The following is a 25,096-nucleotide window of genomic DNA, read 5'->3' on the forward strand; positions in this document are numbered from 1 at the left end:
CTCACCCAAGATTTGACAGTACATAGCCCTGTCCATCGTCCTTTGATGCAGTGAAGTTGTCCTGTCCCCTTAGCAGAAAAACACCCCCAAAGCATAATGTTTCCACCTCCATGTTTGAAATTGGGGATGGTGTTCTTGGGGTCATATGCAGCATTCCTCCTCCTCCAAACACAGTGAGTTGAGTTGATGCCAAAGAGCTCGATTTTGGTCTCATCTGATCACAATACTTTCACCCAGTTCTCCTCTGAATCATTCAGATGTTCATTGGCAAACTTCAGACAGGCCTGTATATGTGCTTTCTTGACCAGGGGGACCTTGCGGGCGCTGCAAGATTTCAGTCCTTCACGGCGTAGTGTGTTACCAATTGTTTTCTTGGTGACTATGGTCCCAGCTGCCTTGAGATCATTGACAAGATCCTCCCATGTAGTTCTGGGCTGATTCCACACCATTCTCATGATCATTGCAACTCCACGAGTTGAGATCTTGCATGGAGCCCCAGGCCAAGGGAGATTGACAGTTATTTTGTGTTTCTTCCATTTGTGAATAATCGCACCAACTGTTGTCACCTTCTCACCAAGCTCCTTGGCGATGGTCTTGTTGCCCATTCCAGCCTTGTGTAGGTCTACAATCTTGTCCCTGACATCCTTGGAGAGCTCTTTGGTCTTTGCCATGGTGGAGAGTTTGGAATCTGATTGATTGATTGCTTCTGTGGACAGGTGTCTTTTATATAGGTAACAAGATGATATTAGGAGCACTCCCTTTAAGAGTGTACTCCTAATCTCAGCTCGTTACCTGTATAAAAGACACCTGGGAGCCAGAAATCTTTCTGATTGAGAGGGGGTCAACTACTTATTTCCCTCATTAAAATGCAAATCAATTTATAACATTTTTGACATGCGTTTTTCTGGATTATTTTGTTATTCTGTCTCTCACTGTTCAAATAAACCTACCATTAAAATTATAGACTGATCATTTCTTTGTCAGTGGGCAAACGTACTACATCAGCAGAATGATCAAATACTTTTTTTCCCTCACTGTATATGGGTAAAATTTGCTATCTAACCAACAACAGTAACAATGTACAGTACCAGTCAAAAGTTTGGACACCTACTCATTCAAGGGTTTATCTTATTTTTTACATTGTAGAATAATAGTGAAGACATCAAAACCATTAAATAACACATATGGAATCATCTAGTAACCAAAACACTGTTAAAAAAATAAAAACATATATATACATATTTTATATTTGAAATTCTTCAAATAGCCACCCTTTGCCTTGATGACAGCTTTGCACACTCTTGGCAGAATTGGTATCAAACCCATGGTTTCTATGTGTTTGCCATTCTACTTGCTCTGTTCCAGCCGTTATTACTAGCCGTCCTCCCCTCAGCAGCCTCCACTGATGTATATACTTTTACATGAATCATACATGAATCTCACACACACCATGCCTAAGGCTGTCTCTCTGATATCTGGAGGTCATTGCCACCTGTCCTACTGTAGTCAATGATTAGTCCCAGTTAGTTTAGTAACAAAATCATAGACACTGTTTTCATAACTGATGGTTATTTATGACCCAACCCTTCATTCTGGTGATGTCACCGCAAAGAGGTTAAAAAGATATGATTTAAAATGGAAACAGTAACATTCACACTCTATCCATAAGTGGCAGAGAAGTGTCTTGTCCTTCTAGATTCCATGTTAATATTAGATAAAGTATAAAACAGAGTGTCTTGTCCTTCTAGATTCCATGTTAACATTAGATCAAGTATAAAACAGAGAGGTGTCTTGTCCTTCTAGATTCCATGTTAACATTAGATCAAGTATAAAACAGAGAGGTGTCTGGTCCTTCTAGATATCATGTTAATATTAGATCAAGTATAAAACAGAGAGGTGTCTTGTCCTTCTAGATTCCATGTTAATATTAGATCAAGTATAAAACAGAGAGGTGTCTTGTCCTTCTAGATATCATGTTAATATTAGATCAAGTATAAAACAGAGAGGTGTCTGGTCCTTCTAGATTCCATGTTAATATTAGATCAAGTATAAAACAGAGAGGTGTCTTGTCCTTCTAGATATCATGTTAATATTAGATCAAGTATAAAACAGAGAGGTGTCTGGTCCTTCTAGATTCCATGTTAATATTAGATCAAGTATAAAACAGAGAGGTGTCTTGTCCTTCTAGATTCCATGTTAATATTAGATCAAGTATAAAACAGAGAGGTGTCTTGTCCTTCTAGATATCATGTTAATATTAGATCAAGTATAAAACAGAGAGGTGTCTGGTCCTTCTAGATTCCATTTTAATATTAGATCAAGTATAAAACAGAGAGGTGTCTTGTCCTTCTAGATATCATGTTAGATAAAACAGAGAGGTGTCTGGTCCTTCTAGATATCATGTTAGATAAAACAGAGAGGTGTCTGGTCCTTCTAGATATCATGTTAGATAAAAAAGAGAGGTGTCTGGTCCTTCTAGATATCATGTTAATATTAGATCAAGTATAAAACAGAGAGGTGTCTTGTCCTTCTAGATATCATGTTAGATAAAGCAGAGAGGTGTCTGGTCCTTCTAGATATCATGTTAGATAAAACAGAGAGGTGTCTTGTCCTTCTAGATATCATGTTAGATAAAACAGAGAGGTGTCTGGTCCTTCTAGATATCATGTTAATATTAAATAAAGTATAAAACAGAGAGGTGTCATGTCCTTCTAGATTCCATGTTAATATTAAATAAAGTATAAAACAGAGAGGTGTCTTGTCCTTCTAGATATCATGTTAGATAAAACAGAGAGGTGTCTGGTCCTTCTAGATATCATGTTAGATAAAACAGAGAGGTGTCTTGTCCTTCTAGATATCATGTTAGATAAAACAGAGAGGTGTCTTGTCCTTCTAGATATCATGTTAGATAAAACAGAGAGGTGTCTGGTCCTTCTAGATATCATGTTAGATAAAACAGAGTACAGAACAATAATGTACTAGACAGGAAGTGTCTTTAATCTAGGTTAAATGATTTATTAAAATAGCAGGACGTAGACATTGTTTATGTTCAGTATGATAAAAGCACAAGAAGCAAACATACAGTATATCTGAAACATATACAGTCATTTCAAATGTATTTAGTACTGTAAAACTTAACAGTAATTGATTGACAGCGGCTATTGAATGATATACCCCTATTATACAACTCATTGTTTGACATATTAATAAATGATTGTGTGTCAGCTTGTGTAGAGGACATGTGTTGGTCATGATTGGTTGCTCATGGTCACGTGATGAAGTAGCCCCGCCTGCAACTTCAAAATCAGTGTCTCGGCCCAAAAGGGAATTTCCTCTAACTAAGAGGTTGTTTTCTCCCGTTGGAGACTCAGGTTCAGATCAGCTGGTGTGTGTGTGTGTGTGTGTGTGTGTGTGTGTGTGTGCGCGTCTGAATGTGTGTTTGTCTCCTACCTGTAGTTCAGAGTACCATTCTACCAAATCACACCAGTCTTCAGACCATCATTAACATAAAGTAGATTAATCAGCAGGGCAGAGAAATTACCTATGAGAAGCTTATTTCTCACAGATCCATTGTTGTGGAAATGAACACTTATAATCCCTCCATACTCTTTGGCCTGATGACAGGTAAGAGATTTCCACACAGTTCTCCACTCCACCACCACCAGGCTCTCCACTCCCCCAATAGCTGCAGTAGAAACAACAGAGTTAGACTGGCCTCTCTCAGAACCTAGAGTATGAACAACACAGAGAATCAGTCCTACTCCTTACACTGTGGTCAGTGTTATTGCAGTAGTCGCTTACCTTGGGGTGGTCAGTGTTATTAGAGCAGTAGTCTCTTACCTTGGGGTGGTCAGTGTTATTATAGAGCAGTAGTCTCTTACCTTGGGGTGGTCAGTGGGGTGCCGTCCACCCATTTCCAGGTCCCCTCAGTAACAGAGTGAGTCAGACCAATCCAGACATAATGGACTGATTCAAACCCATTGATGAATGCCTGTTGTGGTGGCACAGAAAAAGCATTGTTAATAATACATGATGGACAAATAAATACAGTAGTTCTCTCTGTCTCTGTCTCTCACCTGTTCCTCTTCACTGTTAATGATCACCAGGTCTGCTCCTCTCTCCAGACAGTCCTGTCTACTCTCAGTCCAGGATTTATTCTCAGTAGAGAGATAGTAACATCTGGAGCCAAACCTTCTCCATCCTTCATGACAGGACCCTAGAAGTTTAACATTTTTGCTATCTTTGACACTCGAATGTTACAAAAAATAATGTATGAAAAATAAAAAAAGAACATGACATAGAAAAGTAAAAATATTTAAATAAAATATTCTAATAAACTCTTCCAATGAGCTGATTGAGATGTCACCTTGCAGCTTTAGGTAATAATTCAAATGTTCTGGGGATTTCACAGAGCAATTGTTTCTGTGAATTGCCTGTTTGCCTATAGCTTTTACACTGAACAAAAATATAAACGCAACATGCAACAATTTCAAAGATTCTACTTAGTTACAGTTTATAAGGCAATCAGTCAATATTGCCCCACTCCACATCAATGGCTGTGCAAAGTTGCTGGATATTGGCGGGAACTGGAACACGCCGTTGCACACGTCGATCCAGAGCATCCCAAACATGCTCAATGGGTGACATGTCTGGTGAGTATTCAGGCCTTGGAAGAACGGGGACATTTTCAGATTCCAGGAATTGTGTACAGATCCTTGCTACATGCAGATGAGCTTCCCTGAGATGATTTCTGAGAGTTTGCGCAGAAATTATTTGGTTGTGCAAACCCACAGTTTCATCAGCTGTCTGGGTGGCAGGTGAAGAAGCCAGATGTTGAGGTCCTGAGCTGGCGTGGTTACACGTGGTCTGTGGTTGTGAGGCCGTTTGGACGTACTGCCAAATTCACTAAAACGACATTGGTAGAGAAATGAACATTCAATTATCTGGCAACAGCTCTGGTTGACATTCTTGCAGTCACCATGCCAACTGCATGCTCCCTCAAAACATGTGAAGAGTCGTCGTTGTCGGGTGAGGTTGTGTCTCTCTCTGGCGGGCGGTAAGCTTAGCTTATATGGCTTATATACATAGTTTGGGCTTTGTCGAGTAAAGCTTAAACTATGTATTTAGATTGTAGTTAGGTATTGTAGGTAGTTATCGTGGGTTGTTGTATGTAATTATTGTAGGTTAGTATTATATTCGGCTGAGCCCGGTGAAGCACGAATCTAGCTAACCCACTACCTGGACTAGCTAGCGGGTAGCTACTGGTAACTATTAGCAACTGTGGATAGTTGTTTCACGCCTGAGAGTACCTGTAATTACGCCAGCTAGCTGCCTACAATAATTACATACAATAATGCCTACCATTCAGCTGTTTTTCTAACCTCATTGTCTGAAGCGTTAGTGGCTACTGTGCTTGAAATTTAGCTAGCTTGTTGCTACCTGGATAGCTACTAAACAATAGCTGGAACGACCTAGCGAACAGACGCGAACTGGCTGAGTCAATTCAGTGGCTAGCTTTGCACTTGGCTAGCTAACAGTAGCTACTAGGGGTAAGTTATAACCTATATTTGTGTTTTGTTTTTACATACTGGTAGCCAGAGTCGTTCAAGGGAATTCAGGACATTTGTGACTAGTTAACGTTAGCTTGGCTCTCTCTGTGTGTTCGTGCCGTGGGAGGAGGGGTTTCTTCGGTCTGAAAGTAATGGCTAGCTAGTATGCTAACTATTCTAGCTAACTAACTGGCTGAATAAGTTGACAACGGACTTGCTCAAGCTGTCGGGACTAACCCACAACGTTAGACACGGACACGAATGATCTGCTTGGCGTGTTGACACACTGGTGGTTTGTTGTGGCCGAGTATTGGTGCTAAACCGTGTTGTTGGAGTCTGGCATGCTAGTTGGCTGTGGCGTCATATGACTAGGTGCCCTGGACGATTTTCACGGAAGAATACTGTACCAAGTTAGCTAGCTGAATAAACTAAGTTAGTCTATTCCTAGAAAACATTGAACCGCTGTAGTTTACAACAATTATAGTTTGAGGTGGAAGTTGGGAGAGTTATATTTGGGTGTTTCAGTGAAACGTAAGTGAGGGAGGCCCCGCTCTCTCCTTTCCCAGATGTTTAGTTCATTTCATTCCGATCTCCTTTGCATTATTGTAGACATTTTCTGTAGCCTGTCAACTATGTGTCTGTCTATCCCTGTTCTCTCCTCTCCGCACAGGCTATACAAAACGCCTCACACCACATGGCTGCTGCCTCTCTAACCTGGTGGTCCTGCACGCACCACCCACATGGAGTTCCAGGTCTCAGGCAGCCTCTGGAACTGCCGTTCTGCTGCCAACAAGGCAGAGTTTATCTCAGCCTATGCTACCCTCCAGTCCCTCGACTTCTTGGCGCTGACGGAAACATGGATTACCACTGAAAACACTGCTACTCCTACTGCTCTCTCCTCGTCTGACCATGTGTTCTCGCATACCCCGAGAGCATCTGGTCAACGGGGTGGTGGCACAGGAATCCTCATCTCTCCCAAGTGGACATTCTCTTTTTCCCCTGACCCATCTGTCTATCTCCTCATTTGAATTCCATGCTGTCACAGTCACTAGCCCATTCAAGCTTAACATCCTTGTCATTTATCGCCCTCCAGGTTCCCTTGGAGAGTTCATCAATGAGCTTGACGCCTTGATAAGTTCCTTTCCAGGGGATGGCTCACCCCTCACAGTTCTGGGTGACTTCAACCTCCCTACGTCTACCTTTGACTCATTTCTCTCTGCCTCCTTCTTTCCAGTCCTCTCCTCTTTTGACCTCACCCTCTCACCGTTCCCCCCCTACTCACAAGGCAGGCAATACGCTTGACCTCATCTTTACTAGATGCTGTTCTTCTACTAATCTCACTGCAACTCCCCTCCATGTCTCCGACCACTACTTTGTATCCTTTTCTCTCTCGCTCTCCTCCAACACTACTCACTCTGCCCATACTCAGATGGTAATGCGCCGTCGCAACCTTCGCTCTCTCTCTCCCGCTACTCTCTGCTCTTCCATCCTATCATCTCTTCCCTCTGCTCAATCCTTCTCCCTCCAATCTCCTGATTCTGCCTCCTCAACCCTCCTCTCCTCCCTTTCTGCATCCTTTGACTCTCTATGTCCCCTATCCTCCCGGCCGGCTCGGTCCTCCCCTCCTGCTCCGTGGCTTGATGACTCATTCCGAGCTCACAGAACAGGGCTCCGGGCAGCCGAGCGGAAATGGAGGAAAACTAGACTCCCTGCGGACCTGGCATCTTTTCACTCCCTCTTCTCTACATTTTCTTCATCTGTTTCTGCTGCTAAAGCCACTTTCTACCACTCTAAATTCCAAGCATCTGCCTCTAACCCTAGAAAGCTCTTTGCCACCTTCTCCTCCCTGCTGAATCCTCCTCCCCCTCCCCCCTCTCTGTGGATGACTTCGTCAACCATTTTGAAAAGAAGCTTGACGACATCCAATCATCGTTTGTTAAGTCAAATGACACTGCTGGTCCTGCTCACACTGCCCTACCCTATGCTTTGACATCTTTCTCCCCTCTTTCTCTCCAGATAAAATCTTGCGACTTGTGAAGGCCGGCCGCCCAACAACCTGCCCGCTTGACCCTATCCCCTCCTCTCTTCTCCAGACCTTCTCCCTTACCTCACCTCGCTCATCTACTCATCCTTGACCGCTGGCTATGTCCCTTCCGTCTTCAAGAGAGCGAGAGTTGCACCCCTTCTCAAAAAACCAACACTCGATCCCTCTGATGTCAACAACTACAGACCAGTATCCCTTCTTTCTTTTCTCTCCAAAACTCTTGAGCGTGCCGTCTTTAGCCAACTCTCTTGCTATCTCTCTTAGAGTGACCTTCTTGATCCAAACCAGTCAGGTTTCAAGACTGGTCATTCAACTGAGACTGCTCTTCTCTGTGTCACGGAGGCTCTCCGCACTGCTAAAGCTAACTCTCTCTTCTCTGCTCTTGTCCTTCTAGACCTGTCTGCTGCCTTTGATACTGTGAACCATCAGATCCTCCTCTCCACCCTCTCCGAGCTGAGCATCTCCGGAGCGGCTCACTCTTGGATTGCGTCCTACCTGACCGGTCGCTCCTACCAAGTGGCGTGGCGAGAATCTGTCTCCGCACCACGTGCTCTCACCACTGGTGCCCCCCAGGGCTCAGTTCCAGGCCCTCTCCTATTCTCGCTATACACCAAGTCACTTGGCTCTGTCATATCCTCACATGGCCTTTCCTATCATTGCTACGCAGACGATACACAACTAATCTTCTTTCCCCCTTCTGATAACCAGGTGGTGAATTGCATCTCTGCATGTCTGGCAGACATATCAGTGTGGATGACGGATCACCACCACAAGCTGCACCTCGGCAAGACGGAGCTGCTCTTCCTCCCGGGGAAGGACTGCCCGTTCCATGATCTCACCATCACGGTTGACAACTCCGTTGTGTCCTCCTCCCAGAGTGCGAAGAGCCTTGGCGTGACCCTGGACAACACCCTGTCGTTCTCTGCTAACATCAAGGCGGTGACCCGATCCTGTAGGTTCATGCTCTACAACATTCGGAGAGTACGACCCTGCCTTACACAGGAAGCGGCACAGGTCCTAATCCAGGCACTTGTCATCTCCAGTCTGGATTACTGCAAATCACTGTTGGCTGGGCTCCCTGCCTGTGCCATTAAACCCCTACAACTCATCCAGAATGCCGCAGCCCGTCTGGTGTTCAACCTTCCCAAGTTCTCTCACGTCACCCCGCTCCTCCGCACACTCCACTGGCTTCCAGTTGAAGCTCGCATCTGTTACAAGACCATGGTGCTTGCCTATGGAGCCGTGAGGGGAACGGCACCTCCGTACCTTCAGGCTCTGATCAGTCCCTACACCCAAACGAGGGCATTGCGTTCATCCACCTCTGGCCTGCTGGCCCCACTACCTCTGCGGAAGCACAGTTCCCGCTCAGCCCAGTCAAAAGTGTTCGCTGCTCTGGCACCCCAATGGTGGAACAAGCTCCCTCACGACGCCAGGACAGCGGAGTCACTCACCACCTTCCGCAGACACTTGAAACCCCACCTCTTCAAGGAATACATGGGATAGGATAAAGTAATCCTTCTAACCCCCCTTACCCCACCCCCAAAATAGAAAAAAATATATATATACAGTGGGGGAAAAAAGTATTTAGTCAGCCACCAATTGTGCAAGTTCTCCCACTTAAAAAGATGAGAGAGGCCTGTAATTTTCCATCATAGGTACAGGTCAACTATGACAGACAAAATGAGAAAAAAAAATCCAGAAAAATCACATTGTAGGATTTTTTATGAATTTATTTGCAAATTATGGTGGAAAATAAGTATTTGGTCAATAACAAAAGTTTCTCAATACTTTGTTATATACCCTTTGTTGGCAATGACACAGGTCAAACATTTTCTGTAAGTCTTCACAAGGTTTTCACACACTGTTGCTGGTATTTTGGCCCATTCCTCCATGCAGATCTCCTCTAGAGCAGTGATGTTTTGGGGCTGTCGCTGGGCAACACAGACTTTCAACTCCCTCCAAAGATTTTCTATGGGGTTGAGATCTGGAGACTGGCTAGGCCACTCCAGGACCTTGAAATGCTTCTTACGAAGCCACTCCTTCGTTGCCCGGGCGGTGTGTTTGGCATCATTGTCATGCTGAAAGACCCAGCCACGTTTCATCTTCAATGCCCTTGCTGATGGAAGGAGGTTTTCACTCAAAATCTCACGATACATGGCCCCATTCATTCTTTCCTTTACACGGATCAGTCGTCCTGGTCCCTTTGCAGAAAAACAGCCCCAAAGCATGATGTTTCCACCCCCATACTTCACAGTAGGTATGGTGTTCTTTGGATGCAACTCAGCATTCTTTGTCCTCCAAACACGACAAGTTGAGTTTTTACCAAAAAGTTCTATTTTGGTTTCATCTGACCATATGACATTCTCCCAATCCTCTTCTGGATCATCCAAATGCACTCTAGCAAACTTCAGACGGGCCTGGACATGTACTGGCTTAAGCAGGGGGACAGGTCTGGCACTGCAGGATTTGAGTCCCTGGCGGCGTAGTGTGTTACTGATGGTAGGCTTTGTTACTTTGGTCCCAGCTCTCTGCAGGTCATTCACTAGGTCCCCCCGTGTGGTTCTGGGATTTTTGCTCACCGTTCTTGTGATCATTTTGACCCCACAGGGTGAGATCTTGCGTGGAGCCCCAGATCGAGGGAGATTATCAGTGGTCTTGTATGTCTTCCATTTCCTAATAATTGCTCCCACAGTTGATTTCTTCAAACCAAGCTGCTTACCTATTGCAGATTCAGTCTTCCCAGCCTGGTGCAGGTCTACAATTTTGTTTCTGGTGTCCTTTGACAGCTCTTTGGTCTTGGCCATAGTGGAGTTTGGAGTTTGACTGTTTGAGGTTGTGGACAGGTGTCTTTTATACTGATAACAAGTTCAAACAGGTGCCATTAATACAGGTAACGAGTGGAGGACAGAGAATCCTCTTAAAGAAGAAGTTACAGGTCTGTGAGAGCCAGAAATCTTGCTTGTTTGTAGGTGACCAAATACTTATTTTCCACCATAATTTGCAAATAAATTCATTAAAAAACCTACAATGTGATTTTCTGGATTTTTTTTCTCAATTTGTCTGTCATAGTTGACGTGTACCTATGATGAAAATTACAGGCCTCTCTCATCTTTTTAAGTGGGAGAACTTGCACAATTGGTGGCTGACTAAATAATTTTTTCCCCCACTGTATATATTGTAAAGTGGTTATCCCACTGGCTATAAGGTGAATGCAGCAATTTGTAAGTCGCTCTGGATAAGAGCGTCTGCTAAATTACGTAAATGTAATGTGACATTTATGGCATTGTGTAGTGGACAAAACTGCACATTATAGAGTGGCCTTTTATTGTCCCCAACACAAGATGCACCTGTGTAATTATCATGCTGTTTAATCAGCATCTTGATATGCCACACCTGTCAGGTGGATGGGTTATCTTGGCAAAAGAGAAATGCTCACTAATAGTGATGTAAACAAATTTGTACATACAGGACATTTCTGGGATCTTTTATTTCAGCTCATGAAACATGGGACCAACACTTTACATGTTGCGTTTATATATTTTTTCTTCAGTGTATGTGTGACATTTTCACATTAAATGTAACTTTTGCAACTACTATTTAAATCACACATTCAATAAGTGAGTAGCTTTGCACGAGCCTTGGCTTGAGAGAGTCCGGAACAGCTCATAGGATCTAGGCTCCTGCTCCTGTTTCTGTAGCCTGAGGCAGCTTGATGTACAAGTAAAAACTTCCAATGTATCTGACCTCTAATCTCTTCTAGAATTACTTATCATAAAACGAGGTCAATTAGTTACATTACACTTCAGATGCCCCCCAAAATTTTATTTTGTGTATGTTAATTGTCATAGTTTTTCTTAAGACATATACAGTGCTGCTTGAAAGTATGTGAACCCTACGGGGCTGGCTATTTTTTGCTAAAAATAAACATAAATCCTTATCTAAAGCCCAAATCAGAAATAAAGACATTCCAAGCAAATGACAGTTTTTTTAAATTTATTTTTTAACAAAAGTGGTTTATTTACAGTCAGGGAAAAAAGTATTTGATCCCCTGCTGATTTTGTATGTTTGCCCACTGACAAAGAAATGATCAGTCTATAATTTTAATGGTAGGTTTATTTGAACAGTGAGAGACAGAATAACAACAAAAAAATCCAGAAAAACACATGTCAAAAATGTAATAAATTGATTTGCATTTTAATTAGGGAAATAAGTATTTGACCCCCTTTCAATCAGAATGATTTCTGGCTCCCAGGTGTCTTTTATACAGGTAATGAGCTGAGATTAGGAGCACACTCTTAAGGGAGTGCTCCTAATCTCAGCTTGTTATCTGTATAAAAGACACCTGTCCACAGAAGCAATCAATCAATCAGATTCCAAACTCTCCACCATGGCCAAGACCAAAGAGCTCTCCAAGGATGTCAGGGACAAGATTGTAGACCTACACAAGGCTGGAATGGGCTACAAAACCATCGCCAAGCAGCTTGGTGAGAAGGTGGCAACAGTTGGTGCGATTATTCGCAAATGGAAGAAACACAAAATAACGTTCTCCCTTGGTCTGGGGCTCCATGAAAGATCACACCTCGTGGAGTTGCAATGATCATGAGAACGGTGAGGAATCAGCCCAGCACTACACGGGAGGATCTTGTCAATGATCTCAAGGCAGCTGGGACCATTATCACCAAGAAAACAATTGGTAACACACTACGCCGTGAAGGACTGAAATCCTGCAGCGCCCGCAAGGTCCCCCTGCTCAAGAAAGCACATATACAGGCCCGTCTGAAGTTTGCCAATGAACATCTGAATGATTCAGAGGAGAACTGGGTGAAAGTGTTGTGGTCAGATGAGACCAAAATGGAGCTCTTTGGCATCAACTCAACTCGGCATGTTTGGAGGAGGAGGAATGCTGCCTATGACACCAAGAACACCATCCCCACAGTCAAACATGGAGGTGGAAACATTATGCTTTGGGGGTGTTTTTCTGCTAAGGGGACAAGACAACTTCACCGCATCAAAGGGACGATGGACTGGGCCATGTACCGTCCTTCCCTCAGCCAGGGCATTGAAAATGGGTAGTGGATGGGTATTCCAGCATGACAATGACCCAAAACACACGGCCAAGGCAACAAATGAGTGGCTCAAGAAGAAGCACATTAAGGTCCTGGAGTGGCCTAGCCAGTCTCCAGACCTTAATATCATAGAAAATCTGTGGAGGGAGCTTAAGGTTCGAGTTGCCAAACGACAGCCTCGAGACCTTAATGACTTGGAGAAGATCTGCAAAGAGGAGTGGGACAAAATCCCTCCTGAGATGTGTGCAAACCTGGTGGCCAACTACAAGAAACGTCTGATCTCTGTGATTGCCAACAAGGGTTTTGCCACCAAGTACTAAGTCATGTTTTGCAGAGGGGTCAAATACTTATTTCCCTCATTAAAACGCAAATCAATTTATAACATTTTTGACATGCGTTTTTCTGGATTTTGTTGTTGTTATTCTGTCTCTCACTGTTCAAATAAACCTACCATTAAAATTATAGACTGACCATGTCTTTGTCAGTGGGCAAACGTACAAAATCAGCAGGGGATCAAATACTTTTTTCCCTCACTGTAACAGAAACTCAGATTTATTGTGTGCAAAAATATGTGAACTCCTTCAGTCAATAGCTTGTGGCACCTCCTTTAGCAGTGATAACTTGTACTAAATGTCTCCTATAGCCAGTAATTAATCTCTGACATCTCATGAGGGATTTTTGCGCAGTCCTCCTTACAGAACTCAGCCAATTGAATGAGGTTTGAGGGGTGAACCAATCCAAAACACAAATCTTCTTTCTCTTGAGCCATTGTTTGGTAGATTTGCTTTTATGCTCTGGGTCGTTGTCTTGTTGGAAGATCAATTTTCGGCCCAGCTTTAGATCCTTGACTGATGGCCTGACCTTCTGTTCAAGAATCTCCTGGTATACCTCAGAATTCATGGTTCTGTGACGTCACGAGAGGCTACACAGCTTTCAGCGGGATTGCTCAAGTAGTGCAAGGAGACAAGGTTCAAACAAAACAAGGATTTTATTATAGGTCTTGGGAAATTAACGAAAATATAACAAAATTCTGTTCTCTTGTGGCTCTTTAAGGGTTAACAGTTCAGGGATGTCTCTTCCACATCCAAAATCATAATTCTCACTCGCTCAGATAACTTTTCCCCAGCCTTACTGTAGTCCACGTTGCAGCTAGTGGCCAACCCAGCAAAAGTCCTTCCAAATGTCTCTCACGTATTTCCACAGGTGCATATATCCAAAGGTGAGTATTTCCCAAAGGTAAGTATCTCCAAATCCTTATATTCCTCATGGAAGTGGACGTGCAGCACTCTTGTCCTCCAGAGAGCCCAGCTTGGAGACTGTGTCTCTTCCCTTCCCAAACCTTCAGCTCATCAGCTCCTCATTTGTTTCAGCTGCGTGGGAAGATTGGCCATAGAGGGGTGGAGTTCCCGACCATACCAGCAGATGGAGCCATAGCTGTCTGGGTTTGCAGCCACCTCAGGGGGATGTAACGTCCCTCCAGGACACAGCCTCTCGTGACATCACACATCCCCCTCCTCGGGACCGACGTCCTCGTCGGGGTAAAGGCAGCGAAGAAGGCATCACGCCGGGAGAGGGCGTCCGCATTGCCGTGGTGCTTGCCAGACTGCTCTCTCTTCAACTCCTCCAACTCTAGGACCAGGGACTCAGGCTCCTGTTGTCTCTCCTTGAGTTTCTTACTGAACGCATCAGCCTTGGTTTTAGCAGAGTTTAGCTTCTGTTGAGCAGCTTTCAGTTCCTTCTCTCTCTCTGCCTCCGCATTCTTCATCTTGTTCTCCAACACCTTGTACTTCTCTTCTGCCTTCTTCTGGACCTCCTTACTACTGCGCAGGGTCTCCTCACACTCCTCGATGGTCCTGCGCAGCCTCTCCAGCTCCTCCTGTTGCTTAGGGAAGGAGCTCTGTTGGAGTTTAGCCTGGAGGATATCTAACTCTTCTGTCTTCATGTCTAACTGTTGCTTTAACAAACGATACCTCTCAGCGGTCCCCTTCAGACCAGACAGTTCTTTGTCCAGATTCTGTAGCTCCGTCTCTGTGTCGGTCTGGGCACCTGCCATCCCTATCAGAGCCCGGGCGGGAGTGAGTAACTCGGAGGATTGCACCGGAGCCTTCCCAGGATGAGTCTTGCCTCTCCGTTTCCGAGGTACTCGGGTTATCCTCTCCTGAGACTCTCTCCAGAGTGGGTAAAAGGCTGGGCAGTCTCGTCCAATTAGGACAGGGACGGGGAGGGAATCAACCACCCCGCCGTCGTGTGTATGGTTCCCCGTGTGCTGGTCATTGTAAGTTCAGTAATGGGGTATTCTCTGGTGTCCCCATGGACACAGGAAACTGGGAGGACTTTCCCCGGGGTCAGACACGTTGGGCCCACCAAATCCTTACGCACCAGGGTGGCCCGGCTACCAGAATCCAGTAAGGCCTCCACATCATGGTGATTCACAGTTACCGGGCAGGTGGGGGGGTCGATCTGGGCCGCCATCTACGACTCCCAAGAGCGAGGCAAAACGGTGTGTGGGTGCTGAGCTGGAGGACTCCGCAGTGGGCATAGGTTCATCGGCTGGTTTCCCACACTGCCAGGAGATATGTCCCATCTCCCCACACCGGTAACACTGTCGAGGTTTCCCATCCTGGTGTACTCTTCTTGGACCCGCCTGGTTTCTGGCTCCCCCTGGAGCCGGGATAAGTCCTGACGTGGCTGGGTTCGAGACCTTGGGGTCCTTTGGACGGGTTCTTCCCATTTGTGGTGGGGCCGCACTCCTGGGGTCTTTTCGGGAAGCATTCAGCATCTCCGCTGTGGCCTGGTACTTTTCCACAGCTTCCACGGTCAGATCAGCCGTGGTCAAGGCCTGTTGACTGATGAACCGTTTTGCCTCATAAGGCAGGGCGCGTAGGTAACGATCCACCACAACGGCCTCCACCACCGCCGCTGCTGTATTCCTCTGCGGATCCAGCCATTTCCTTGCGATTCGGACAAGTTCATGCATCTGCGCCCGAGGAGGTTGGTCTGGTTGGAAGGTCCAGCTGTGAAAGCGCTGGGCCATACCAAACTTTGTGAGTCCATATCTGCTGAGGATCTCAGACTTCAGGGCATCATAGTCAGTAACCTGGTCAGGGCCCAGGTCCCGGACAGCATTCAGCGATTCCCCGGTTAGAAAGGGGGGCTAACAGACCAACCCACTGTTGCTTGGGCCAGGCTTCCCTAGTGGCCGTGGCCTCAAATGCATGCAGGTATGCCTCAATGTCATCGGTAGCTCCCATCTTAGATATAAAGTCACTTGCCTTTATTGGGCGGGTATTTTGGACAACCCTCTGTCTCTGCAACTGCAATTCCTCTGCCTTCAGAAGGTTGGCTTTCTTTTGCTCCTCCAAGAGAGCCACGTTTGCTTGCATCTGGGCTTGCTGGCCAGCAACAAGGGCTTTCAATATGTCCTCCATTTCAGTCGGCGGGGAGCCTACGGCCAACTTGGAAAACTGGGTGATCAAACCTTCGGTATCCTCCTCCGACATGCACTATTAACGCTGGAGCGTGCCCGTATTCTCCACCATCTGTGACGTCACGAGAGGCTACACAGCTTTCAGCGGGATTGCTCAAGTAGTGCAAGGAGACAAGGTTCAAACAAAACAAGGATTTTATTATAGGTCTTGGGAAATTAACGAAAATATAACAAAATTCTGTTCTCTTGTGGCTCTTTAAGGGTTAACAGTTCAGGGATGTCTCTTCCACATCCAAAATCATAATTCTCACTCGCTCAGATAACTTTTCCCCAGCCTTACTGTAGTCCACGTTGCAGCTAGTGGCCAACCCAGCAAAAGTCCTTCCAAATGTCTCTCACGTATTTCCACAGGTGCATATATCCAAAGGTGAGTATTTCCCAAAGGTAAGTATCTCCAAATCCTTATATTCCTCATGGAAGTGGACGTGCAGCACTCTTGTCCTCCAGAGAGCCCAGCTTGGAGACTGTGTCTCTTCCCTTCCCAAACCTTCAGCTCATCAGCTCCTCATTTGTTTCAGCTGCGTGGGAAGATTGGCCATAGAGGGGTGGAGTTCCCGACCATACCAGCAGATGGAGCCATAGCTGTCTGGGTTTGCAGCCACCTCAGGGGGATGTAACGTCCCTCCAGGACACAGCCTCTCGTGACATCACAGTTCCCTTAATGATGTGGAGTCGTCCAGGTCCAGAGGAGGAAAATCAGCCCCATATCATGAAATTCCCACCACCATGCTTGACCGTTGGGTTAAGGTTATTTTAGTGGCAGGAGGTGTTGGGTTTTCACCAAACATCGCGGTGTTGATTGTGACCAAAAAGGTCAATTCTGGACTTGTCGGTCCAGAGAATGGACTTCCAGAAACCTTCAGGTTTGTCCAAGTTGTCCATGGCAAAGTTAAGATGGGCAGTTTGGTTCTTTGTTGACAGCAGAGGCTTCTTCCTAGAAACCCTCCCATGAATGGCATTTCGATTCAGTAATCTTATTGTTGAAGCATGCACAGTTATCTGAGAAGCAGCAAGGGAGGTATGCAAATCTCTAAGATGTTTGGGTTGGCTTTTACCTGATTTATGATTGTTCTTGTGGACCTTGGGGATAAGTCCATCCACTCCTAGGCAGAGTTGCTGTCATGTTAAATGCTCTCCATTTGTAAATGATTTGCCTCAGTGGACTGATGGAGCTCAAATCTTTTTGAGATGATTTTATAGCCTTTCCCAGACTAATGTGCTCTCACTACCCTCGTCCTGATGTCCTCAGATCTCCTTTCCTCTCGGCATGGAGTGCTTTGCATTCACCTGGATGAGTAACACCAAACTGACCAGGTTTCTATTTATCAGAAACCCGCCCAAACTCTTTCCTAATGATCTCTCCTTTGATTGGTTCATTTGGTTGCTAATTATTTACCCACCTGATTCTACTTACCTACTTGATTTAATCAATGCAACTTGGGGTTCACTTATTTTTGCACCTGCACTAATTCCTTTTAAATTGTGTTTTTCTACTACAGGCATGATTTCCTCTACACCAACATATGGTATTGGGAAATATAAACCTGTTATGTCAGATGAAAAAAGACTGGTTCTGATTAAATGAAGATTTCATGGTAAAAACAGAAAAAATCTGTAATTGCACAAGGGGTTCACATACTTTCAAGCAGCACTGTATGTCTTGGGTCTGTGTAGTTGTGCATATACCTTCGCACTTTCTCCACATTTTGTTACGTTACAGCCTTATTCTAAAATGTGTTAAATTGTTTTTTTTTACCTCATCAATCTACACACAATACCCCATAAATGACAAAAGGGAAGGAAAGAAAAAAGTGTAGACATTTTTGCTAATTTATTTAAAATAAAAAACAGAAATATCACATTTACGTAAGTATTCACACCCTTTACTCAGTATTTTGTTGAAGCACCGTTGGCAGCGATTACAGCCTCGAGTCTTCTTGGGTATGATGCTACAAGCTTGGCACACCTGTATTTGGGTAGTTTCTCCCATTCTTCTCTGCCGATCCTCTCAAGCTCTGTCAAGTTGGATGGGGAGTGTCGCTGCACATCTATTTTCAGGTCTCTCCAGAGAGGTTCGATCGAGTTCAAGTCCGGGCTCTGGCTGGGCCACTCAAGGACATTCAGAGACTTGTCCCGAAGCCACTCCTGCATTGTCTTGGCTGTGTGCCTAGGGTCGTCGTCTTGTTGCAAGGTGAACCTTGCCCCAGTCTGAGGTTGTGAGCACTCTGGAGCAGGTTTTCATCAAGGATATAAGCACTTTACTCTGTTAATCTTTGCCTTGATTTTTTTTTAGATTTTTTTTATTTCACCTTTATTTAACCAGGTAAGCCAGTTGAGAACAGGTTCTCATTTACAACTGCGACCTGGCCAAGATAAAGCAAAGTAGTGCAATAGAAAACAACACAGAGTTACATATGGGGTAAAAAACATAAAGTCAGAAATACAACAGAAAATATATATACAGTGTGTGCAAATGTAGCAAGTTATGGAGGTAAGGCAATAAATAGGCTATAGTGCAGAATAATTACAATAGTATTAACACTGGAATGCTAGATGTGCAAGAGATGATGTGCAAATAGAGATACTGGGGTGCAAAAGAGCAAAATAAATAACAATATAGGGATGAGGTAGTTGGGTGGGCTAATTTCAGATGGGCTGTGTACAGGTGCAGTGATCGGTAAGGTGCTCTGACAACTGATGCTTAAAGTTATTGAGGGAGATAAGAGTCTCCAGCTTCAGAGATTTTTGCAATTCGTTCCAGTTCGTTCCAGATCCCGACTAGTCTCCCAGTCCCTGCCGCTGAAAAACAACCCCACAGCATGATGCTGCCACCACCATGCTTCACCGTAGGGATGGTGCCAGGTTTCCTCCAGATGTGACACTTGGCATTCAGGCCAAAGAGCTCAATCTTGGTTTCATCAGACCAGGTAATCTTGTCTTCATGTGCATTTTACTGAGGAATGGCTTCCGTCTACTATAAAGGCCTGATTGGTGGAGTGCCTCAGAGATGGTTGTCCTTCTGGAAGGTTCTCCCATCTCCACAGAGGACCTATAGAGCTCTGTCAGAGTGACCATCAGGTTCTTGGTCACTTCCCTGACCAAGGCCCTTCTCTCCCGATTGCTCAGTTTGGCCGGGTGGCCAGATTTAGGAAGAGTCTTGGTGGTTCCAAACATCTTCTATTTAAGAATGATGGAGGCCACTGTGTTCTTGGGGACCTTTAAAGCTGCAGACATTTTTTGATACCCTTCCCCAGATCTGTGCATCGACACAATCCTGTCTCAGGGCTCTGCAGACAATTTCTTCGACCTCATGGCTTGGTTTTTGATCTGACATGTACTGTCAACTGTGGGACCTTATATAGACAGGTGTGTGCCTTTCCAAATCATGTCCAATGAGTATAATTTACCACAGGTGGACTCCAACCAAGTTGTGGAAACATTTCAAGGATACATTTCGAGTCTCATAGCAAAGGGGCTGAATTCTTATGTAAATATGGTATTTCTGTTTTTTAATTTTTTATAAATTGACAAAAAAAATCTAAAAACCTGTTTTTGCTTTGTCAAGGGGTATTGTGTGTAGATTGCTGATGATTTTTTCTTTATTTAATCCATTTTAGAATAAGGCTGTAACGTAACAAAATGTGGAAAAAGGGGTCTGAATACTTTCCGAAGGCAATGTACAGTTGAAATCGGAAGTTCACATACACTTAGGTTGGAGTCATTAAAACTCGTTCTTCAACCACTCCACAAATTTCTTGTTAACTAACTATAGTTTTGGCAAGTCGGTTAGGACATCTACTTTGTGCATGATACAAGTAATTTTTTCAACAACTGTTTATAGACGGATTATTTAACTTACAATTCACAGTATCACAATTCCAGTGGGTCAGAAGTTTACATACACTAAGTTGACTGTGCCTTTAAACAGCTTGGACATTTCCAGAAAATGATTAGAAGCTTCTGATAGGCTAATTGACATCATTTGAGTCAATTGGAGGTGTACCTGTGGATGTATTTCAAGGCCTACCTTCAAACTCAGTGCCTCTTTGCTTGACATCATGGGAAAATCAAAAGAAATCAGCCAAGACCTCAGACATTTTTTTGTAGACCTCCACAAGTCTGGTTCATCCTTGGGAGCAATTTCCAAACGCCTGAAGGTACCATGTTCATCTGTACAAACAATAGTACGCAAGTATAAATACCATGGGACCACGCAGCCGTCATACCACTCAGGAAGGAGACGCGTTCTGTCTCCTAGAGATTAACGTACTTTCAAGCGAAAAGTGCAAATCAATCCCAGAACAACAGCAAAGGACCTTGTGAAGATGCTGGAGTTAACAGGTACAAAAGTATCTATATCCACAGTAAAACGAGTCCTATATCGACATAACCTGAAAGGCCGCTCAGCAAGGAAGAAGCCACTGCTCGAAAACCGCCATAAAAAAGCCAGACAACGGTTTGCAACTGCACATGGGGACAAAGATCGTACTTTTTGGAGAAATGTCCTCTGGTCTGATGAAACAAAAATAGAACTGTTTGGCCATAATGACCATCGTTATTTTTGCAGGAAAAGGGGGTCGCTTGCAAGTCGAAGAACACCATCCTAACCGTGAAGCACAGGAGTGGCAGCATCATGCTGTGGCGGTGCTTTGCTGCAGGAGGGACTGGTGCACATCACAAAATAGATGGCATCATGAGGAAGGAACATTATGTGGATATAGCAGCATCTCAAGACATCAGTCAGGAAGTTAAAGCTTGGTCGCAAATGGGTCTTCCAAATGGACAATAATCCCATGCATACTTCCAAAGTTGTGGCAAAATGGCTTAAGGACAACAAAGTCAAGGTATTGGAGTGGCCATCACAAAACCCTGACCTCAATCCTATAGAAAATATGTGGGCAGAACTGAAAAAGCGTGTGCGAGCAAGGAGGCCTACAAACCTGACTCAGTTACACCAGCTCTGTCAGGAGGAATGGGCAAACATTCAGCCAACTTATTGTGGGAAGCTTGTGAAAGGCTACCCGAAACGTTTGACCCAAGTTATACAATTTAAAGGCAATGCTACCAAATACTAATTGAGTGTATGTAAACTTCTGACCCACTGGGAATGTGATGAAAGAAATAAAAGCTGAAATAAATCACTCTACTATTATTATTTCTTAAAATAAAATGGTGATCCTAACTGACCTAAGACAGGGAATTTTTACTAGGATTAAATGTCAGGAATCGTGAAAAACTGAGTTTAAATGTATTTGTCTAAGGTGTATGTAAACTTCCGACTTCAACTGTATGTGTTTATTTCTCTGTATTTAAAACAGGGCTGTCCTTACCTTTGATCTTCCAGTTCAGCCTTTCTATCTCCTTTTGTAGCTGGTCACGCTCCATAGTTCTAGTGTTCAGACTATTCTGTAGCTGGTCTCTCTCGGTGGTCCTGGTATTTAGACTATTCTGTAGCTGGTCTCGCTCTACAGTGGCATCTGTAAAAGGGAAAAGTCAATCAAAATGTGTAACTGTCACAACATTGACTACAAATGTTTTAGTAAAAAAAATATATAAAAAACTTACAGGAATCCCACAGGCCTATGATCACAGCCAGTAGAACACACACTGCAGCAACTCTGGAGGGTCTCTTCCACCACTGGAAATGTACTGAATCACAAATTATTAAGGTAAGACCTTTGGTAATGTGTTAATGTGTTTTACTTGTATCATCAGTGCTTTATTTGAGCTGGATCCTTCGGGAACAGGATCCGGCACCTCTCCAGTTTGGACTGATGCGTTACAGAACCTATTTGGCCGGATCCACTACCTTTCGTAGCATGAAAAATGATAGTTAATGTTTGCAATGTAAAAATTATGATTAAAGCGCTCAAAGTATCCTCGTTAATTCTCTTGCCCCCTAAAAGAAAATGCAATGTGAAAACGTAGATTTATCAGCCCGCGCCTGATATTCTGAGAATACTAAACTTTTAACTACTGTATTACACATGATGTTATTTCTAAATGGTTCACCTGATATGGATGAAAATACCATCAAATTAAAGCTGACGGTCTGCACTTTAACCTCATAGTCATGATTTCAAATCCAAACTTTTGGAGTATAGAGCCATAAGAAGGAATGCTGCACTGTCGAGGACACTAGGTAGGGGTAAGGTAGAGACAGGTAGCCTCAATATTAACGGAGGACACTAGGTAGGGGTAAGGTAAAGACAGGTAGCCTCAATATTAACGGAGGACACTGTAGGTAGGGGTAAGGTAGAGGCAGGTAGACTCAATGTTAACGGAGGACACTTTAGATAGGGGTAAGGTAGAGGCAGGTAGCCTCAATATTAACGGAGGACACTGTAGGTAGGGGTAAGGTAGAGGCAGGTAGACTCAATGTTAACGGAGGACACTGTAGGTAGGGGTAAGGTAGAGGCAGATAGCCTCAATGTTAACGGAGGACACTGTAGATAGGGGTAAGGTAGAGGCAGGTAGCCTCAATATTAACGGAGGATACTGTAGGTAGGGGTAAGGTAGAGGCAGGTAGCCTCAATATTAACGGAGGACACTGTAGGTAGGGGTAAGGTAGGGGCAGGTAGTCTCAATATTAACGGAGGACACTGTAGGTAGGGGAAAGGTAGAGGCAGGTAGTCTCAATATTAACGGAGGACACTGTAGGTAGGGGTAAGGTAGAGGCAGGTAGTCTCAATATTAACGGAGGACACTGTAGGTAGGGGTAAGGTAGAGGCAGGTAGCCTCAATATTAACGGAGGACACTGTAGGTAGGGGTAAGGTAGACGCAGGTAGTCTCAATATTAACGGAGGACACTGTAGGTAGGGGGTAAGGTAGAGGCAGGTAGTCTCAATATTAACGGAGGACACTGTAGGTAGGGGGTAAGGTAGAGGCAGGTAGTCTCAATATTAACGGAGGACACTGTAGGTAGGGGGTAAGGTAGAGGCAGGTAGCCTCAATATTAACAGAGGACACTGTAGGTAGGGGGTAAGGTAGAGGCAGGTAGCCTCAATATTAACGGAGGACACTGTAGGTAGGGGTAAGGTAGAGGCAGGTAGTCTCAATATTAACAGAGGACACTGTAGGTAGGGGTAAGGTAGAGGCAGGTAGCCTCAATATTAACAGAGGACACTGTAGATAGGGGTAAGGTAGAGGCAGGTAGTCTCAATATTAACGGAAGACACTGTAGATAGGGGTAAGGTAGAGGCAGGTAGTCTCAATATTAACGGAGGACACTAGGTAGAGGTAAGGTAGAGGCAGGTAGCCTCAATATTAACAGAGGACACCGTAGGTAGGGGTAAGGTAGAGGCAGGTAGCCTCAATATTAACGGAGGACACTGTAGGTAGGGGTAAGGTAGAGGTAGGTAGTCTCAATATTAACGGAAGACACTAGGTAAGGGTAAGGTAGAGGCAGGTAGTCTCAATATTAACGGAGGACACTGTAGGTAGGGGTAAGGTAGAGGCAGGTAGTCTCAATATTAACGGAGGACACTGTAGATAGGGGTAAGGTAGAGGCAGGTAGCCTTGAGGTTACAGTGTTGGGCCTGTAACCGAAAGGTTGCTGGTTCGAATGCCGGAGCAGACAAGGTGAAAAATATGTTGCTCTGCCCTTGAGCAAGGCATTTAATCCTAATTGCTCCAGGGGCGCTGTGCATTGGAGCCATTGTGATCGTTGTCAAGAAGTCACACCCATTCGCGTTCAGAGTGAGAAAGTAAAGGCTATAGAGAAATAATTACGCTCAAATGATGAGGATTTCTATCATCTTTAACAGGAGGAAAAGTAGAATATTAGTCAAAGTAGAAAATATACTGTACCTTTACATCCCATGCTGACAAATCCATTATGATTAGTTCAGTCATTTTGATAACTAGATAAAACTAAATAAACTTTGACACCAGACATAATACTTTAGTAGGGTACTTCCTTACCTGTGGTGAGGGTTGTTGACACCGGTTGACTTTGCTTTCCATTTTCCAGCACAGTGCAGACAGTGACAGAGTAATTAGTAGCAGGTTTCAGGTCAGAGAGAGTGATGCTGTGTGAAGATGTGGTAGTGATGTGTGGTTCTGTCCCTGGAAAGTGGTAGGAGATCTGGTAATGATGTTGGGTTTGGTCCAATCCTGGTGGCTGGCTCCAGCTAACAGCAGCTGATGTGGTGTCCACTGAGTCAACAGTCAGCTGGTCAGGAGCAGGAAGTACTAAGTGAAAACACATTATTGTCAGTGTTACAGTTTAACTCCAGAAATAAACTGCACTAAGAAAAGTAAAATAGTAGTCAAAGTAGAAAAGCCAGCCTTGCAATTATTTTAGGTTTGGGAAGAAATAAGCTAAAAACAGAAGTCACACAACAAAAGATGAATTCGTAAAATAACAAAAATAAAGGGTTTCTGCTGTATTCATTTAGCAATGGTGCTGTGCTGCTAAATTGTTGCCGCCACTCCAAAAAATATATAAATAGAAATTAAAATGTGATTAAAAATCCTCTCCACAATAACAAGTGTTTCACACTGTAGTACTGATCAAGTTAAAGCAAGCAGAGGCAGATCAACTACTTGATATATTGACTCTCACTAATGGGAAGCATTAATGATTTCAGCACCAAACTGCATCATGAGGTCCAGGGAATTCACCATGATATATTTCTCATCAGGGAAGATCCTGGACCTTTACATCCCATGCAGACACATCCATTATGATTAGATCATAGTTATTTTGATAACTAGTTAAAGTTTAATTAACTTTGACACTAGATATAATACTTTAGTTGGGTACTTCGTTACCTTTGGTGAGGGTTGTTGACACCAGTTGACTTTTCTTTCCATTTTCCAGCACAGTGCAGACAGTGACAGAGTACTGAGTACCATATTGTAGGTCAGAGAGAGTGATGCTGTGTGAAGATGTGGTAGTGATGTGTGGTTCTGTCCCTGGATAGTGGTAGGAGATCTGGTAATGAT

General features: G+C 44.2%; 1 protein-coding gene across 1 annotated transcript; it reads right to left on the minus strand.

Annotated features, from left to right (window-relative positions):
- Positions 1-2,958: 2,958 nt before the first annotated feature.
- LOC121566353 (C-type lectin domain family 4 member M-like) lies at positions 2,959-24,194 on the minus strand. Its single transcript, XM_045220330.1, has 6 exons — positions 24,071-24,194; positions 21,712-21,795; positions 21,477-21,623; positions 4,077-4,201; positions 3,882-3,991; positions 2,959-3,685 (listed from the first exon to the last, which is right to left on the minus strand). The coding sequence occupies exons 3-6, from the start codon at positions 21,529-21,531 to the stop codon at positions 3,553-3,555; spliced, it is 423 nt and encodes a 140-aa protein (XP_045076265.1). The 5' UTR covers positions 21,532-21,623; positions 21,712-21,795; positions 24,071-24,194; the 3' UTR covers positions 2,959-3,552.
- Between the last annotated feature and the right edge of the window lie 902 nt (positions 24,195-25,096).

The sequence above is a fragment of the Coregonus clupeaformis genome, unplaced genomic scaffold (genome assembly GCF_020615455.1).
Source record: "Coregonus clupeaformis isolate EN_2021a unplaced genomic scaffold, ASM2061545v1 scaf3586, whole genome shotgun sequence".
NCBI classification, from domain to species: Eukaryota; Metazoa; Chordata; class Actinopteri; order Salmoniformes; family Salmonidae; genus Coregonus; species Coregonus clupeaformis.